Source organism: Paramormyrops kingsleyae, chromosome 1, assembly GCF_048594095.1.
Source record: "Paramormyrops kingsleyae isolate MSU_618 chromosome 1, PKINGS_0.4, whole genome shotgun sequence".
NCBI lineage: Eukaryota > Metazoa > Chordata > Actinopteri > Osteoglossiformes > Mormyridae > Paramormyrops > Paramormyrops kingsleyae.
The window spans coordinates 26697501-26708488 of NC_132797.1; the positions used below are offsets into that span (position 1 = coordinate 26697501).

General features: G+C 47.7%; 1 protein-coding gene across 10 annotated transcripts in view; it reads left to right on the plus strand.

Annotated features, from left to right (window-relative positions):
- The window catches only part of nek1 (NIMA-related kinase 1), a 29084-nt gene extending 18349 nt beyond the window's left edge, over positions 1-10735 (plus strand). For 6 of the 10 annotated variants that reach the window (XM_023823755.2, XM_023823762.2, XM_023823761.2 and 3 more), the window contains 14 exons: positions 280-438; positions 531-593; positions 1084-1336; positions 2702-2830; positions 2961-3125; positions 3257-3439; positions 3814-3955; positions 4220-4290; positions 4903-5114; positions 5400-5557; positions 5635-5858; positions 6174-6307; positions 6519-6651; positions 9899-10735. In XM_023823755.2, the coding sequence (XP_023679523.1) occupies positions 280-438; positions 531-593; positions 1084-1336; positions 2702-2830; positions 2961-3125; positions 3257-3439; positions 3814-3955; positions 4220-4290; positions 4903-5114; positions 5400-5557; positions 5635-5858; positions 6174-6307; positions 6519-6651; positions 9899-9912 (2040 nt within the window). In that variant the 3' untranslated portion in view covers positions 9913-10735. Of the gene's footprint in view, positions 1-279; positions 439-530; positions 594-1083; positions 1337-2701; positions 2831-2960; positions 3126-3256; positions 3440-3813; positions 3956-4219; positions 4291-4902; positions 5115-5399; positions 5558-5634; positions 5859-6173; positions 6308-6518; positions 6652-7372; positions 7500-9898 lie in introns of all 10 variants that reach the window. The other 4 variants (XM_023823760.2, XM_023823763.2, XR_002839724.2 and 1 more) reach the window with 3 other exon arrangements.
- Positions 10736-10988: the final 253 nt, after the last annotated feature.

The window sequence follows — 10988 nt, forward strand, 5'->3', positions numbered from 1 at the left end:
GATCTGCACTCACTTATTTCCTCACATCAGGGTTAAGGTGTCTCTGCAGCCTGTCGCACAGCTTCCATCCTTAGAGTTTGGGTCGCACTCTCCGACTCAGATGTCCACCTCCCATGGATTGATACTCTCACGTTCTCTGACACATCTTCAGGGAATCATCACATTCACATGTAGTTGGGTGGCTGAGCTTGTTACCAGGATTAATGTCAAGTTTTGATGGGACCGAGGGTGGAAATTCAACCTGAGAAGCCCCAGTCATTCTGCTGTGCTCATCTTTAGCTAGCAGCCCGGGGAGTGAAGGTAGATGTGGAACCAGGGCCAGGGGCGGGGCCACAGGGTGGCCCCCCTCAGCAGGACCCATCAGTCAGAGTGGTCCCCCAGTTCAGACCAGCTGCCCCTGTCATCTCCATGACTGCTGCCCTGAAAGATGTGGGCGTGGTGAGTCCATGTGTTATATTGGCCATGTTTGTTTTAGTAGTAGTTGTCTTATGTCATTTCATGTTCTTCATAATCAATGACAACCCTTCTAGGAGCCTGTGACCCAGCAGAGAGAGGATATGGAGCCATCGAAGCCAGATGGGTTGGATCTCCAGGTAGGGATGTTGATGATCTTGGATAACCCAGTCGCCAGGGATTCCCAGACAGTCCACATCGTTGCTCCCTTCCCAGCTTCCAACACACCTGTACCAGGTATTCAGTGTTCTTCATTGATTGGTTCAGGTATGATGGGAGCTGGGAGGGAGCAAAAACATGGACTGACTGGGTGTCCCCGAGGACTGGGTTGAGAAACACTGATCTGAACCTAAAGATGACCAGCTATCTGCCTATCAATCCGCCCAATAGTTTGTCTATTCAGAAACACCACTATGTGTGTGTTTTTCATATTACCATCTAATGACCACTTATAGCATGTGACATTAGCACATGCCCTGGGTTTGATTTGAACTTGTTCACTGGCATCTTCTAGAAAAGCTTTAGAAGACTAAATATTGAGTGTTGATGGCAGAGGCGTTTTAGGCTCAGCTGGAAGCAGACGCTTGGTGGAAGGAGTTGATGTTTCTGAGCTTCTCTGTGTCATGTCAGAACGAGAAACGGGAGATCCTACGCAGGCTGAACCAGAACCTGAAGACCAACTGCTTTGCCTCCAAGGAGGAAGAAGAGGAAGATAAGCCAGTTCCTCCCCAAGAGGGTCTCGATTTGTCCACAGTGCACAGTAATCCAGCTGAGGAGAAGGGTGTGCCCTCTGCTGGGGACAGGCGGAAGTGGGAGGCTGGATCTCCACCCATCATCTCCGTGGCTCAGCAGACCCTGGAGGAGACCGGCATTGGTTCTGCTGGTGATTTCCCTATGTTGCTCAGTGGGTTTGTGGGTCCATAGGCTGAAGAGGTACCTTATGGAGGCAAGCTGTGGTCACTGTATTTCATTATCTGTTCCATGCTTGCCAGTGGAGAATCATTTATCACATACCATACAGCTGTGGCCAAAAGTTTTGAGAATGACACAAATATTAAAAGTCTGCTGCCTCAGTTTTCATGATGGCAATTTGCATATACTCCAGAATGTCATGAAGCATGGTCAGATGAATTGCAATTAATTGCAAAGTCCCTCTTTGCTGTAAAAATGAACTTAATCCCAAAAAACCAATTTCTACTGCATTTCAGCCCTGCCACAAAAGGACCTGCTGACATCATTGCAGTGATGCTCTTGTTAACACAGGTGACAGTGTTGATGAGGACAAGGCTGGAGACCAGTCTGTCATGATGACTGAGTTTGAATAGCAGACTGGCTGCTTTAAAAGGAGGGTGGTGCTTGAAATCATTGTTCTTCCTGTTAACCACGGTTACCTGCAAGGAAACACATGCAGTCATCATTGGTTTGCACAAAAAGGGCTTCACATGCAAGGATATTGCTGCTAGTAAGATCACCTAAATCAACCATTTATCGGATCATCAAGAACTTCAAGGAGAGAGGTTCAATTGTTGTGAAGAAGGCTTCTGGGCGCCCAAGAAGTTCAGCAAGCGCCAGGACTGTCTCCTATAGTTGATACAGCCTCAGGATCAGGGCACCACCAGTGCAGAGCTTGCTCAGGAATGGCAGCAGGCTGTGCTTAAGAACACATCCATGAATGAAGAATAGTACCAAAACATCCTCCGACAGCAACTTCTCCCATCCATCCAAGAACAGATTGGTGATGAACAATGCCTTTTCCAGCATGATGGAGCACATGATGAAGGCAAAAGTGATAACTAAGCAGCTCTGGGTACAAAGCATCGACATTTTGGATCCATGGCCAGGAAACTCCCCAGACCCTAATCCCATTGGGAATTTATGGTCAATCCTCAAGAGGCGGGAGGACAAACAAAAACCCACAAATTCTGACAAACTCCCAGCATTGATTATGCAAGAATGGGCTGCCATCAGTCAGGATTTGGCCCAGAAGTTGATTGACAGCAAGCCAGAGCCTTTGACACATATGAATTGCTTGTAGTTATACTTCAGTATGCCATAGAAACATCTGACAAAAATATTTACAAACACTGAAGCAGCTTTGTGAAAACCAATACTTATGTCATTCTCAAAACCTTTGGCCATGACTGTAATTGCTGGTGACCATTTACTACACATATTATGGGAGACCTGTTCTCCTCAACACTAATTACATGTTCTGAGTACTTTTTACTTTTCTACCCGATTTTGGCAGGTTCTGAGGCTGCCTCCCCTTCGGACGGAGTGACATCTGCTGGGGACAGGAGGAAGTGGGAGCCTGGGGATCCTCCCCTGATCCCTGTAGCCCAGCTGACTCTGGAGGAGACCTACATTGGCTCTGATGGTGAGTGATGCCAGAATAGGCCAATCTGTGGATTTGTTAGTGTCCCTGGGAGGGTCCAGGCCCTGAACTACAACCCCTGGATCTTTGTAAGTGGCTCATTCAGAAAGGCTCTGCCCATCTGTCTCTGTAGAGATAACAGCAGGAGAGGTGATTCAGCCGGTGGGGCTGGATGAGGTCCCCAGGAGGGCTTGGGGGCGGAGTCCAGACACCCAGGTGCTCAAGGTTCTGCAGGAGGCAGAGCTGCAGCCACTCACCCTGATGGATTCCAGCGTCCAGTCAAACATGTCTTCCACAGGTCAGGACTGCAGTGATGGTTTGCAAACACGTCAAAGCTTTCATTGAGCTTGCAACATGCTTGTCCTCATTTGCAATATCTCCACACCCCCCAATTGCTGTGTGAGCAACGTATCGAACATTTCGTTGCAGAAAGCCAAAAAGCTGACAGCCTAGCTGATGTTACCGAAGCCGCACTGGCGAATTCGGCATTAGCGAGTCCCGGGTCTCCAGGTCAGAGTTCAGAACCTGGAGGTCAGGGGGAGCAGGAAACCAAACCAGATGAGGAAGGAGCTGAAGAACCTACCTTAGTCACACCTGTGATGGCAGGAGAAGGTGAAGTGTCTGTCTTTTGTAACAGACCCTCTCTCACTCACACACTCACACACTCATATACACTATTTATCCCATTTCCTCCCATTTTGCTGTAATTGACAAACCCAACTCCAAAGTGACAGAACCCAAACTGTTAAATGTTTTTTGAAAAAGTAGGTGAAGTTTAAAAAGCGTTTTATTTGTGAGGTTGTGCCTCTCTCAGGGTTTGCTAACAAATCCTGTGGATAGACTCACCTGGTCTGAGGTGCAGGATATGAATGCTACACACAGGAAACTTGCTGTAGTGCAGATGGAGGTGGTGACCCTATGGAGATCCCATATCGCTATGGTATGTTCACCTGGATCCTGTGTGTGTCTGTGTGTGGGGAGAGCAGAAGCACAGGATGTGGATGAAGATGAGGATGAGGATGTGGAGGTGCTGGAGGTGGAGGAGTGTCCAAAACAGGCCTTGGGCCCCCCAGCTGAAGTAGTGCAGGCCTGGGAGCAGAAGGCCCCCCCACAGCCCCCCCAGCCCAGGTGAGTGTGGGGTGTAGAGTACATTAGTCAGACATGTCTCCTTACTGAGGAAAGAGAGATTTCACTTGTTTGTACATTTTACCTTTTCATTTTAAAAATCTCTGCATATCAAAGGTGCTTTAGCTTCTGAAGTTCTTACTGTAGTGATCAACTGAATTTTTATCAGGGAGGATTTATTACTTGGCAAGTCTTCATTTCTTTTCAGAAAACAGGTGGGCATTTGAATATTGTGCTTTTATTTTTCATTTTTGTGTTCCATTCCAGCTCAGCAGAGGGCAGTGTTCCACCTCTAGATTCCAGCCTGGAGAAGCAGTGTTCACACACAGACTCTGCAGGTCAGCAGACAGACTCCTAGCAAGTTTTCTCTGTTGGGGAGTTTATTGCAAAATTTATCATTGCAGCATGCAGTCATTAAATTATTTATTTATGCCTTAATAGCCAGCAGTGTCTGTCTTTGGCATTTCGTCCAATCGGCTTTAAGGTGATGTAGTATCGCTTTAAGATGGTATGTTGAGATGCAATATCTTCGTAATGATGGCTTGTTTGAAGAATGGAGTCTCAGGGGCTTCTGCTGCTGCCTCTTTAATTAAAATACTTGTGGCTGACAGTTTTCCTATATCAGCAACCCTGTGGGGTGAAAACATCTGAGGCCGATAGAATCAAGGTCAATACACATGTGGCCTCCCTTTTCTTTTGCATTTCCTTTTCAGTCCAGTTTTGTTTTACTCCTAAGTGTCGTTTAGTATTTAAAATGCATGAATTCATCACGGTAGGGTTGTAACATCTGCTGGTATGAAGGGTTACCCTATTAGCATATTATGTTGTGTTGTATTAGCATATCTATTAGCATTTCTGGGGAGCCCATTCAAGCTAGGGGTTCGCATTTCTGTAGAATTATATTGTTGATGCAATGGCCTTCCCAAGCATTATTTTTTTGCTGCCCTCAGGTGCAGAGGGCACACCTGAGGAGCCCCTGTTTCTCAAGCTGTCATCTCCCGCACGCCGGCCCATCACTGCCTTGGCTGCTTTATCAAATCAGTCTTCCCAGGATGATTCAATACCCTCATGGTCCCGCTCTGTGTCGCCCTCTGGGCCCAGGGGCAAGGACGCGCTGCTCATTGGGCTCTCCACCGGCCTCTTTGACGCCAATAACCCAAAGGTCAGGCTGCTGTCTCTACTGCCAGTTGATCTTACTCTTTTCATTTCATTGTGAGTATTCTGGGGTGTACCAGCTGCTGCATAATCTAGTCAGATGTTTTTAGTCGAGGCATTTCAGTCCTGGTGCATGGAGATCTTGCAAATCTACTGCCCATCTGAGCAGTTCTGATTCCATATCTTAAGCTTTTCTTCTCAGCCCAGATACTACGAGTCAGTGTCTGTCTTCTGTTTCTTCGTGTCGAATCTGCTCCGTTTTATGTGACCTACAATGCCCCACTTCCCCCAGCAGATGCTGCGTACCTGCTCACTCCCAGACCTCAGCAAGCTCTTCAGGACCTTCGAGGACTGCCAAGGGCTGAACGGCGTGGTAGCGGCCGAAGACAACCTGGATATCGAAGATATCAGGCCCATGAAAGTGGAGGAACATGCGGAGATCGAGGACATGTAAGTGCTGTGCATGTATGAGTCCTCACATTGCAATGACATTTGTTCATCGTGTGTCTGTGTGTGTGTGTCTCCAGTGTGTATGAAGATGGGGATGAGGACCTCCAGCAGCTCAGGGCTTCCATGGAGCGCTTATTGAGGGAGCCCAGTGAGGACTACAGTGAGGAAGAGGAGGCCGGCTTTCCGGGTAGTCCACCTGAGGAACAGGTGGGGGAGTCTCAGGGGCTGCTCAGCAACGGCATTGGCCCAGACGAGGACCCTCCCAGCAGTGAAAATGAGCTGAACGAGGAGTGGCACTCAGGTACTGTTCTCTGTAGTAAACTATACTATATATAATATTACTACAGTGAGGTAAACACATCATTATTCTACAGCATAGTACAATCAGATTATTAATCAGCACTCGGGTACCACTTTCTGCAATAAACTATATGCACTAAGCTACTACAGTACTGTAGGTACATGTCACAATACTGTAATAAACTATACTACGTACTCTAATACTACAGTAGAGTAGTTGCATATCTCTATAATGTAATAAACTATACTATATACAACATACTACTGCAGCCCTTTTTATTGTTGTGTGGTGTTTTATTGCATACTCTTCGGACAGACAACAGTGACGAAGAGCAGGAGAGTGACACCGACCACCAGGACAGTATCTTCAGCCGCCTAGAAGAGCTCAGGTTCAAGCTGGAGCAGGAGATGGGTTTTGAATGCTTCGTAGAGGCCTACAACAAAATCAAGGTCTGGTTCTGCCATCCAGACCTCCGTCACACCCAAATCTCAACCTCAATAGCCTCAGTCCAGCTTGTGTTACATCTCGGATATCTGCAGGAGTAGTGCAGTCAGTTTTAGATTGACGTAAGCAGTCATTGTGTCTAGGTCCCCACCAGAGGCCCTGCCAGCTTGGTCTCATGACAGTACTGTATTCTGATTGTCTGCATCTGGCACGCAGGCCATCCACGAGGACGAAGATGAGAACATCGACCTGGGTTCCAGCATGCTCCAGAGTGTCCTGGGGAGTGAGCACCAGCACCTCTACCCCAAAATACTGCACCTGGTGATGGCCGACGGGGCCTACCAAGAGGGTGAGGGCTCAAGGCCTCTCCAGGGCTACCAGCAAACGTATCTCCTGATCAGCGACACAGCAAAATGGTCTCTTAATCACATGGCTGCGTCTCTAACACATTCTGAATGCGCCCTGATCAGTGCTACGCTGTCCCCTAAGTCTGTGATTCTTAAACACTATCCTGCTGGAACAGTGGTGTCAGGGGTGGAGCTGCAGGGGCGCTGGCCCTAGCTGAAAGCTGATTGGCTATTCCTGTCACTCAGAAATTCTAAACCTATCACTGGCTAACGATAAGGTTGCCCTCCCATATGAAGTATGGCCCCTCTTATGCCTCCTGGTAAACCAAGGTGAGAGAGAATATTTATCAGCTGAGAGAGACAAAACGTCACCATGGCTATTGGGGGTGGGGGTGTGCAGAAGAGCACATCAGAACATAACTGTCTACTGCCGTGCCAACCCTGAAATGCTGCATCGTGCTGATTCAGCCCAAGTGTCCTCCTCCACGGACGAGCCAGCAGTCGCCTGGGGCTGGAAAAGCCTTGAAAGCCTTGAAAGCCTGGCCTAATTGTGAAGAACAGCAAAACCCGACCTCTAGTTGTTTCTGGTGCGGCCGTGAGTCTGTGTGTCTCCCCCAAGATTTCAAGGGGGGCATGGAGCCGGTCACTGCCGCTCGGCGCAACTGCACCTCCACCCTCCTCCCTCCTGCACCAGTTTTGACAGTGTTCCTTTTCCACCCCCAGATCTCCAATGATAATAACAAGCAAAACAAAACTCTACAGAGATGTTGTGACCCCACAACCCAATGAAGTAATTCTGAACTCACTGCCAATATAATTACAGAAATTCCAACTGGCTACAAACCTTAAGGTGAAGCTTGGTGTGTCGCTGAAGGGTGTGTGTGTGTGCGCGAGCGGGTTTACCTATCCTTATGGGGACACAATGTCCCCATAACGTGATAAATATCCGTTTTTTTTCCCTTATGGGGACCGGTTTCCTGGTCCCCATAAGGGAAAACTCTATTTTATAAAAATCGGTGAGTGCTATGAAAAAACTAAAAAACTCTTGTATCTTGTTAGGTTACTTATGGTTATGGTTAGGGCTGGGTAGGGGTTAAGGTTGTCATAGTTAGCATTAGCATTTTTCCCATTGAAATGAATGAGCGGTCCCCATAAGGATATGTTTACCCTACATGTACGTGCGTGTGTGCGCGTGTGTGTGTGTGTGTGTGTGTGTGTGTGTGTGTGTGTGTGTGTGTGTGTGTGTGTGTGCCTGTGCCTGTGTGTGCGTGTTTGTGTGTGCAACAACATGGTTCTTTTTATTAATATAAAACAAAAGAACAGCCTTAAGGTTCCCTCTCATGGTGAAGCTCCTGAAAGTACACTAAATGGAACTGGCATAAAATTCCAGCTCGGGTTTGCAAACGGTGGAAAAATGAATTAAAAGTAGCACTCCTTCCGGGACTGTCCTGTAGCCGTCAGCTAGCAGGTCCGTTTTCCTTTTTGCAACGACCCAGCATGGGCGTCCTGTTTCATTACGGCGACCACACGGGAGCATCATGGAGGACACAAGGACAATGATGCTGTGGGTTTGGGTTATAAGTAGAGTGTTGTTCCCGTGCCGAAAGCCCCTAGAGATGCTGGAAACAGCCAGACGTGCACTCGCCACGCTATTAAGATAGCGGCCCATCTCTCAGCTCTACTCTCCGGGGTAGCAGTCCTCTTTGCTCATCTTGACATCAACACCTGCTCCCCCCCTCTCTGCGGGCAGTAGATGCACTGCATCCCGTCAGCGATAGTCCACCCCCCCACCCGGCACCTCAGAAGCATCCCTGCTGTCTCCCCACATGCAAAGTTATCCTAACACTCCATAGCTCCACCTACAGCTCTGTTCAGTCCCAGCACCCCCCCTACCCCTACCCCCACCAGCCCAGTGTCCTCATTTCCTCCTCCCCGCACCCCTGCTATCAATTCGTGTCAAGCTGCTTAATCGTCCTGTTTGGTAACTAGCTCGTTCAGACGGAAGACCGTTCCCAAGGCACCAAATGGGTAATAAGCTGATAAAGCTGATTTTAATTTAATCTACCCGATCCCGTACATACGTAATGGCTCGCGGCTCTTTTAATTAGTCTTGGGACGGGTTTAATACGAAGCCGTCCCTTAAGGGTCCGTGTCTGTGAAAATGGAGCCTCGCTGCTACACAGGCGGCTGCGAACGGGCATAAGATGTGGCTGATCCCCCACTTCTTGGGTTGACGTTTGAGGCAAGCGAGACTGATGTGCGTTTCACTGGCTGCACTGCCACCGAGCCATTTCGTGCTAAGAAATCGTTTAGCATTTGCAGCTCAGGTTTCGAACGTGGATTTTAGCTAGATGCAACAGCGAGCTCATACTAGCCCCCCCCCCTCCCAAATTGAAGCCTCAGGTGTCTTCGACCGGCGCCCCACCCCTCACAAAGCCTTGTGGTTTGAAGAATGTCAGCAGGTGCATCCTCGATGATGCGCTGCTTCCCCATGCGCAGGGCTATGGTTAATCAGGGGCTAGCCAGCTGGAAGAGCACACCCCCCCCCCCCCCACAGGTAGCAGCTGGGGCAGCATTAGCAGGTAGCACCGACTGCCTGTTCCTCATTGCTGACAGGCCACAGCTGTTGGGTTGGCCCCCAGGGGTTTGCTGCTGTAGCTGCCACCTGACAACTTCCTGCTAACTTTTTAAAAATTCTTACCTCAACTAGATGTTATGTTCTGTTGTTGTGACACAACTCCGGGTCCCAGCCAGCTCATTAGCTGACTGACCTAATAGCTAAAACCTTAACCACAGGGGTGGGGCCACAGGGACACTGGCCCCTGCTGAAAGCTCCTGGTCGGCCCTCTTCCTCGTCACTCAGCAGTTAAAAACATATCATTGGGTATAGATAAGGTTGGTCCCTTTGTATGAATTATGGCCCCTCCTAGAATCGCGCCTGCTTCACAGTTAACATACAAGGGAATCGAAATGCTGTTTCTCTCTCCTCTTCATAGAGCAATATAAAAATATACTTATAAAATATACAATATAAAATATACTTTTATATTTTATATAATATACTTTTATATTTTATATTGCTCTGCGAAGAGGAGAGAGAAATAGCATTTCGATTCCCTTGTATGTTATGGACATATAGTGAATTGACAATAAAAGGCCATTTGATTTGATTACCTACAACATGGCCGGATACGTGAGAGTAGAATAAAAACACTAATACTTTCTCTTTTCCCCTCCTGTGTCCATTAGACAACGACGAATAGAAGAACATCTTCCTGAACGCCAGGGGACTTTGACCCCAAAGATGGTCTGGCGTTGACCGGGATGTACTGGGTGACGGGCAGCAGAGCAGCCTTTCTGGTGGGGCAGAGGTGGGACAAGACCGAGGGCAGCGTCGCATTGGTGGTCAGCATGCCGACTGGCATACAACACAGCCAATGAACAGTCACTGCTGGGAAAATCCCCCCCCCCCAATCTATGTAGGGAGAGAAGTTAATGCCATATGTAGAGTAATTAGAGAGTAATACTTAACCAAAAAATGTCACTCTGAGTGTTATTTTATACATATATTAAAAAAATTCTTCATGTTAATTGAAGGAATGTGGTATGTTGAAATTCAGTAGCAAAACATGTGGACTCAGAGATGATTGAAGTCCCATTGGCTTGGCCAGTTGAATAATATGTGTGTGTAGTCTTGTTTTCAATCCTGGGGGGTCAGGTGGCCCCCCAGTATCAGGTGTTCATTCCAAACGGAGACTTTAGCCTCCGGCATCCGCACTTCCACTCAGTTATGCACTTTTCCAGTGGATTTACAACTAAATAAAAAAGTAAGGTGATTTAAGGTACCGTTCATACTTTTTACCTGTTGTTTTTTTTAACTGCTGTTTGCTAAGAGAACCTTGTGCCGCAGGTGCGCGCTCCTCTCCAGCTAGGCTCAGAATGCCACAGTGTCGTCCTGTACGCAGATGTCCAGGCATCTCAAAGCGGCAATGAGATCAGCGTCTTCAAGCTGTTTTCTGTTTGATAATGACTCTGATATTCTGTATGTTTCTAATGGGGATAAAAATAAAGGCTGACATTTTGTTACGCTTGGTGTCTGGGCACAGCGATTCTATGTTTTTTTTTTTTTTTTCTGCTGAAGTGGTGTTTTTGAGAACATGGTGGAGTGATGAGCTAACGGGGAGACGTTGCCAAGTTTCTGTACAGTTTATCTGAGGGCTGTACTATACGGACACAGCTCTCTGGATAAATGCCACCACATCTCAGCCACAGTCCTCGATATCCTAGTTTTGTGTAGATGCTTCCCACATTTTTTAAAATGTTTTCAAATTGTCATTTG